The sequence below is a fragment of the Rhinoraja longicauda genome, chromosome 17, assembly GCF_053455715.1.
Source record: "Rhinoraja longicauda isolate Sanriku21f chromosome 17, sRhiLon1.1, whole genome shotgun sequence".
NCBI classification, from domain to species: domain Eukaryota; kingdom Metazoa; phylum Chordata; class Chondrichthyes; order Rajiformes; family Arhynchobatidae; genus Rhinoraja; species Rhinoraja longicauda.
The window spans coordinates 43,686,933-43,695,495 of record NC_135969.1 but is presented as its reverse complement, the minus strand read 5'-3'; the positions used below and the strand labels follow the sequence as shown (position 1 = coordinate 43,695,495).

Below are 8,563 nucleotides of genomic sequence, written 5' to 3'. Positions count from 1 at the left end.
GGGCCCAATACGGGTCAAGGGCGGTCCTGTACGGGACAAACCAATTTAGCTCAAAATACGGGATGTCTCGACTAATACGGGACAGTTGACAACACTAGCCTCTAAACCTGTCCTGTCCACGTACATGTCCAAATGTTTCGTCTATGTTTGGAACTGGAATGAATGGAATGGCACCCACACCGACCGAGTCCTCCCTCCAGCAGAGGGCCCTTTGTGTTTCAGAGCCAGGCGTTTGTTTGGACTTTGTGAGAAGTGTAACCATGGTGTTTACTGGGCGGACATATGGCAGCCCGTGCCTTGTGAATACAGGTGCAGAAACTGATCCAGTTAATGCAAAATGAAAAACCTGATAGACAGCCAGAGTCAGAAATGCTGGGCCGAGCTGATTGACAAGGAGTCAGTCACCCGGGTAATGTGGAAGGGAAAGTATGGGGATAAGTTCTCCCTGACTCCCGACACAGTTGCCAGGAAAGATGCGAAAGTGTTCAAGCTTCCGGCCAGGGAGTCCGTCCTCCCGGCCATTGGCTCAGCCAAGCGGCAGGAAGGGGTGAGGAAGGTGGTCCCAGTGAGCGTGCTGACAGCCGGGCCGGTGGCGGAGATGAGGGGGGTCAGCACACAGATCCGCAGTCTGCTGTATGACGGCTTCTCCAAGGAGCAGAGGGGCCGCCACCTGTACCTGAGGAAGAGGGCGGCCAAACCGCCCGAGGAGAGGTACCACTACCCCCTCCTCTCCTCATGGACCTACGGCTGGAGGCAGGGTAAGTGTTTACTGGGGTGGCCATACGGTACCGCCCTTGTCCCGTATTAGGCCCGGGGGGGCGCTGTAGGCCCCGACACTGTAGGCCTGGACACTGTAGGCCCGGACACTGTAGGCCCGGACGCTGTAGGCCCCGACACTGTAGGCCTGGACACTGTAGGCCCGGACACTGTAGGCCCGGACGCTGTAGGCCCCGACACTGTAGGCCCGGACAATGTAGGCCCGGACAATGTAGGCCTGGACACTGTAGGCCGGGACACTGTAGGCCCGGACACTGTAGGCCTGGACATTGTAGGCCAGGACACTGTAGGCCCAGGGGGCGCTGTAGGCCCCGACACTGTGGGCCTGGACACTGTAGGCCCGGACACTGTAGGCCCGGACACTGTAGGCCCGGACACTGTAGGCCCGGACACTGTAGGCCTGGACATTGTAGGCCAGGACACTGTAGGCCCGGACACTGTAGGCCTGGACATTGTAGGCCTGGACACTGTAGGCCCGGACACTGTAGGCCTGGACATTGTAGGCCTGGACATTGTAGGACTGGACATTGTAGGCCTGGACATTGTAGGCCTGGACACTGTAGGCCTGGACATTGTAGGCCTGGACATTGTAGGCCCGGACACTGTAAGCCCGGACACTGTAGGCCTGGACATTGTAGGCCCGGACACTGTAGGCCTGGACATTGTAGGCACGGACATTGTAGGCCTGGACACTGTAAGCCCGGACACTGTAGGCCTGGACATTGTAGGCCAGGACACTGTAGGCCAGGACACTGTAGGCCAGGACACTGTAGGCCCGGACACTGTAGGCCCGGACACTGTAGGCCCGGACACTGTAGGCCCGGACACTGTAGGCTGGGACACTGTAGGCCGGGACACTGTAGGTCCGGACACTGTAGGCCTGGACACTGTAGGCCCAGGGGCCGACTAACGGAGGTTGCGTAGCAACCCGCCTCCCGGCCCGGGCGGCCACCATTGGTGGAGCGGGAGCATGTGACCGTTGGCTGGGTGAGGTCACGTGGGGCGCGGGGCGGTGACGTCACCTTTTGTCCCTTATTTGGGAATGAGAAAGTTAGCAACCCTAGTGTCAACCCTCTCACACTATTTACTGGATGTTTTCAAGAGAGAGTTAGATTTAGTTCTGAGGGCTGACGGAGTCAGGGGGTATGGGGAAAAAGCAGGAACGGGGTACTGATTGTGGATGATCAGCCATGATCATATTGAATGGCGGTGCTGGCTCGAAGGGCCGAATGGCCTACTTCTGCACCTATTGTCTATGTTTCTATGTTTCCACCCTGCTGCTAACCCTAACTCCTTAGTCATTGCCTGTCCCGCTGAGTTCCTCCAGCACTTTGTGTCTATCCTTGGTATTTGGTATTTTTGGTATCCACTAGTACTCAGTGGATATTTTGAAGGCAGAGATGGATAGATTCCTGATTAGTGCGGGTGTCAGGGGTTATGGGGAGAGGGCAGGAGAATGGGGTTCGGAGGGAGAGATAGGTCAGCCATGATTGAATGGTGGACTAGACTTGATGGGCCGAATGGCCTAATTCTGCTCCTATCACTTATGACCTTATAAATCAGCATCTGCAGTTTCTTGCTACACATGTTTCATAAGTTCAGAGTGCTACAGTGTGGAAACAGGCCCTTCGGCCCAACTTGCCCACATGCCCCATCTACCACTAGGCCATAGGTCATAGATTATAAGATTATGGAACGAGCTGTCAGAGGAGGTAGTTGAGGCAGGTACCATAAAAAGGGCAGCACGGTGGCGCAGCGGTAGAGTTGCTGCCTTACAGCGCCAGAGACCGGATGCTGGTTTACTAAACAAAGACACAAATTGCTGACTCAGGCAGCATCTTTCGAGAACATGGGTAGGTCACGTTTCAGGTCAAACCCCTTCTTTAGACTGATTGCAACAGGGAAGGAGGCAGGAGAATGTGGTTGATAGGGAAAAATGGATCAGCCATGATTGAATGGTGGAGAAGACTCGATGGGCCGAATGGCCAAATTCTGCGCCCATGTCGTTTGGATCTTAAACGTCACCTACAGTATCCATGTTCTCCAGAGATGCTGCCTGACCCGCTGAGTTACTCCAGCACTCTGTGAAACGTCACCTATCCATGTTCTCCAGAGATGCTGCCTGACCCGCTGAGTTACTCCAGCACTCTGTGAAACGTCACCTATCCATGTTCTCCACAGATGCTGCCTGACCCGCTGAGTTACTCCAGCACTCTGTGTCTGTCATCAAATTTTCATACGGGTGTCAGGGGTTATGGGGAGATGGCAGGAGAATGGGGTTAGGAGGGAAAGATAGATTGGTGGAAGAGTCTCGGACTAGAGGTCATAGCCTTAGAATTATAGGACGTTCTTTTCGGAAGGAGGGGAGGAGAAATTTCCTTAGTCAGAGGGGTGAATCTGTGGAATTCTTTGCCACAGAAGGCTGTGGAGGCCAAGTCAATGGATATTTTTAAGATATTTTGAGATAGATAAATGTTTGATTAGTACGGGTGTCAGAGGTTATGGGGAGAAGGCAGGAGAATGGGGTTAGGAGGGAAAGATAGATCAGCCGTGATTGAATGGTGGAGTAGACTTGATGGGCCAAATGGCCTAGTTCTGCTCTTATCACTCATGCCCTTATGATCTTATGATCAGGCATGATTGAATGGCGGTGTAGACTTGATGGGCCAAATGGCCTAATTCTACTGCTACGTGATGATCTTGTGATGTGCGATATGTAATGAATGCTTCTCCACACCCGGTTGTCCAGGTGATGTTATTGGGGAGCTCCAGTTACCTGCTCACGGCCGACTGAGGACCATTAACGACACTTTCTTCTCAAAAAACGGGATCTTCTACAAGCAATCGGTAACTGATGCCCTTGCACGGCCCAACTGAAGAATGGGAACAGCAACTCTCCACAGACGTGTGAAGTCATTCTCTGCTCTGGTCCTCTTCCCCTCTGTCTCTCAGTGTGTGGCAAAGCTTCCAACACTGTCGTGTTACTGGTTTGCGACTCATTGACAAAATCATCCATCCCATGCCTGCCTGGGTTTTCTCCGAGAACTTCCGTTTCACAGAGTGCTGGAGTAACTCAACGGGTCAGGCAGCATCTGTGGAGAACATGGATAGGTGACGTTTCACAGAGTGCTGGAGTAACTCAGCGGGTCAGGCAGCATCTGTGGAGAACGTGGATAGGTGACGTTTCACAGAATGCTGGAGTAACTCAGCGGGTCAGGCAGCATCTGTGGAGAACGTGGATAGGTGACGTTTCACAGAGTGCTGGAGTAACTCAGCGGGTCAGGCAGCATCTGTGGAGAACACGGATAGGTGACATTTCACAGAGTGCTGGAGTAACTCAGCGGGTCAGGCAGCATCTGTGGAGAACATGGATAGGTGACGTTTCAGGTCGGGACCCTTCTTCAATTCTTTCACTTCCTGAGATTATCTTTGTAGTTCTAAGATTTTATTTTCTGATATCTTTAGTCTAGCCGATGTACGAAAGTACAATGTGAATTGGGCGGCACAGTGGCGCAGCAGGTAGAGCTGCTGCCTCACGGCGCCAGAGACCCCGGTTCAATACTATCCTCGGGTGCTGTCTGTGGGGAGTTTGCATGTTCTCCCTGTGATCGTGTGGGTTTCCTCCCACATTCCAAAGACGTGCGGGTGTGTAGGTTAATCGGCCCTCTGTAAAATGCCCCTCGTGTGTAGGGAGTGGATGAGAAAGTGGGACAACATAGTGTGAACAGGCGGTCGGTGGTCGGCACGGGCTTGGTGGGCCGAAGGGCCTGTTTCCATGCTCTATCTCTAAACTCAACTAAAGGGCAGAAGATACAAGGTAGAATTTATATTGTGGAGTCAAACGGTCCTGTTACAGATAGAGGTAACTATGTGAATGTGTGAGCTGGGATGTAGATCAATGAGCAGGCAACCCGTGGACATTGGCAGCTGGAGTGGAGGCTTCAAGTGGAAGAGATCTCCAAGCATCTCACGATTCCCTCAGCCCAGAGACTCATAGAGTCATCCTGCGTGGAAACAGGCCCTGTGGCCCAACTTGCCCATGCCGACCAACATGCCCCATCTACACTAGTCCCACCCGCCCACGTTTGGCCCATACCCATGGTGTTCAGAAGTCTGAAGAAGGGTCTCGACCCGAAACGTCACCCAATACTTCTCTCCAGAGACGCTGCCTGACCCGCTGAGTTACTCCAGCATTTTGTGTCTGCTTTCGATTTAAACCAGCGTCTGCAGTTCCTTCCTACACATACTTCTTACCCATGGTGTTAGCTAACTGTCTATTAATTGCTTGTCATTCGAGCCGCGAGATAGCTCTGTCTGAAAATTGAATGATTAATTTGCTGCTGATAAACTTGTGGACAATAAATGACTCTTTGTGCCTGCCTGGTCTGTGATTCCCTTCCATTTTGAACAATGGGGTTAATTTATTCAGTCTGTTGAAGGCAGGTTGTTGTAAAAAAAATCACATTAACACAACACCGACCAATTAAAGTGAGATGATTAGTGAATTAGTTGTCGTTTTTATTGTCCTCAGGGTGGCAATACGGGCGAGATGGTTGTGTAGAGACCACTGTTTGGATGTTTGGCATCTGATTCAATAGAACTTTGGGCATCAAGGGAATCTGGGTAGAACTGCTGCCTCCCAGCCCCACCAACACATCCTGACCTTGTGTGGAAAAACATAGAAACATAGAAAATAGGTGCAGGAGTAGGCCATTCGGCCCTTCGAGCCTGCACCGCCATTCAATATGATCATGGCTGATCATCCAACTCAGTATCCCGTACCTGCCTTCTCTCCATACCCCGATCCCTTTAGCCACAAGGGCCACATCTAACTCCCTCTTAAATATAGCCAATGAACTGGCCTCAACTACCTTCTGTGGCAGAGAATTCCACAGATTCACCACTCTCTGTGTGAAAAAAAACGTTCTCATCTCGGTCCTAAAAGACTTCCCCCTTATCCTTAAACTGTGACCCCTTGTTCTGGACTTCCCCAACATCGGGAACAATCTTCCTGCATCTAGCCTGTCCAACCCCTTAAGAATTTTGTAAGTTTCTATAAGATCCCCCCTCAATCTTCTAAATTCCAGCGAGTACAAGCCGAGTCTATCCAGTCTTTCTTCATATGAAAGTCCTGCCATCCCAGGAATCAATCTGGTGAACCTTCTCTGTACTCCCTCTATGGCAAGAATGTCTTTCCTCAGATTAGGAGACCAAAACTGTTCGCAATACTCCAGGTGTGGTCTCACCAATGCCCTGTACAACTGCAGTTTGTACGTTCTCCATGTGACCACGTGGGCTTCCTCTGGGTGCTCCAGTCTCCAGACCAAAGAGGTGCGGGTTTGGCATCCGTGCCGACCAGCGATCTCCGTTCACACCAGTTCTACGTTATCCCACTTTCTCATCCACTCCCTACACACTAGGGGGCAATTTACAGAGGGGCCGATTAACCTACAAACCCGCGCGCACGTCTTTGGGATGTGGGATGAAACCGGAGCACCCGGAGGAACCCCACGCGGTCACGAGGAGAACGTGCAAACTCCACACAGACATCACCCGTAGTCAGGACAGGGACCGGGTCCCTGGCGTGGTGAGGCAGCAGCTCTACCCGCTGCACCACCGCACCGCCAAAACCTTGTTCAATCATTTTCCTCTTTCCACAGTTAGATAACACTCAGCTATAGAGTCATAGCGAGAGAGTGATACAGTGTGGAAACAGGCCCTTCGGCCCATCTCGCCCACACCGGCCAACATGTCCCAGCTGCACTAGTCCCACCTGCCTGCGTTTGGTCCATGTCCCTCCAAACCCGTCCTATCCATGTACCTGTCCACCTGTTTCTTAAACGATGGGATAGTCCCAGCTTCAACTACCTCCTCTGGCAGCTTGTTCCATCCACCCACCACCCTCTGTGTGGAAAAGTCACCCCTCGGATTCTGATTAAATCTTTTCCCCTCAGTTGTGACTCTTGTTGGGGCTGCTTTTGCTAACAACACGTACATTCAGGGAGATATGGTCCTTATTTTGCTCACTCTGGGAGGTCTGAGCCGGTTCCTGCTTTTGAACTACTTCATTCCCGCAGCGTGTTCCGTGGGTGTGGGATGCATCGGGGGTGAGGATGAGGGAGCGTTGGACCATGCATCGTTTACACTTCAGATCACTGCCATCGGTGTGTGTGAAGCCCACGCCACATCCTCCTGGAGACGGTGTTGTTAACTCCGAGGGTCGGGGTGCCTCACACCGCCCCGGGCCCCACGTGACCTCACCCAGCCAGCGGCCACGTGCTCCCGCTCCACCAATGGCGGCCGCCCAGGCTGGGAGGCGGGTTGCTACGCAGACTTCGTTAGGTGGCGCCCGGGCCTCTGGGCCTACACTGTCTGGGCCTACACTGTCCTGACCTACAGCGTCCAGGCCTACAACGTCCAGGCCTACAGAGCCCGGGCCTACAGCGTCCGGGCCTACAGCGTCCGGGCCTACAGCATCCGGGCCTACAGAGCCCTGGCCTACAGCGTCCGGGCCTACAGCGTCCGGGCAAACAGCGCCCGGGCCTACGGCGTCCGGGCCTACAGCGTCCGGGCCTACAGTGTCCGGGCCTACAGCGTCCGGGCCTACTTCAACCCCCGGGTCTACAGCGTCTGGGCCTACAGCAACCCCCGGGCCTAATACGGGACAAGGGCGATCCCATAAGGGACAAACCAATTTAGCCCAAAATACATGATGAACTGGTCAATACGGGACGGTTGGCAACCCTTTCCGAGAGACATCTAACTCCAGAGACGGCCTCAACATGTTTGCAGGAGTCACCGTGGCAACTGTCACCCCACAGACACTGGCATTAGAGGTAAGTGGTTTCATTGCCTTTATTAAAGTGTAAACAAGGACTGAGAGCGTGATGTGTGTGCTGATCACTGTCACAGTGCATTAGAGTGGGAGAGTGATACAGTGTGGAAACAACTCGCCCACATGTCCCATCTACACTAGGTCATAAGTGATAGGAGCAGAATTAGACCATTCGGCCCATCAAGTCTACTCCACCATTGAATCATGGCTGATCTATTTCTCCCTCCTAATCCCATTCTCATGCCTTCTCCCCATCACCTCTGACACCCGCACTAATCAAGAATCTATCTATCTTTGCCTTAAATATATCCACTGACTTGGCCTCCACAGCCTTCTGTCCCACCTGCTTCTAGTCCCATTTGCCCGGGTTTGGCCCATATCCCTCTAAACCTGTCCTGTCCATGTACCTGTCTAAATGGTTCTTAAACGTCGTGATCGCTCCTGTATTGGCTTTTGACGTTGTATTGTATTGTCTTCCTACACAAAATTAACTGATGGTTTACTTGCCAATAGTCATTGTAACAAATATTGACCCATGCTAAGTAATGATAATGATTTATTTTATTCATATTTATAGTGTCATGCAAAATGAAAACACCTAAACTATGTTATGATGAAACAGCACTGAATAAAGCATGCAGGTACAGCAGGCAGTGAAGAAAGCCAATGGAATGTTGGCCTTCATAACAAGGGGAGTTGAGTATAGGAGCAAAGAGGTCCTTCTGCAGTTGTACAGGGCCCTAGTGAGACCGCACCTGGAGTACTGTGTGCAGTTTTGGTCTCCAAATTTGAGGAAGGATATTCTTGCTATTGAGGTCGTGCAGCGTAGGTTTACTAGGTTAATTCCCGGAATGGAGGGACTGTCATATGTGGAAAGACTGGAGCGACTAGGCTTGTATACACTGGAATTTAGAAGGATGAGAGGGGATCTTATCGAAACGTATAAGATTA

At 52.1% G+C, this 8,563-nt stretch overlaps 1 protein-coding gene across 1 annotated transcript; it reads left to right on the top strand.

The window, feature by feature from the left end:
* Positions 1-289: 289 nt before the first annotated feature.
* LOC144601667 (protein SPMIP1) lies at positions 290-5,162 on the top strand. The gene is made up of 2 exons (XM_078413907.1): positions 290-758; positions 3,527-5,162. Exons 1-2 carry the CDS (start codon positions 338-340, stop codon positions 3,652-3,654), a joined length of 549 nt encoding a protein of 182 aa, XP_078270033.1. The 5' UTR covers positions 290-337; the 3' UTR covers positions 3,655-5,162.
* Positions 5,163-8,563: the final 3,401 nt, after the last annotated feature.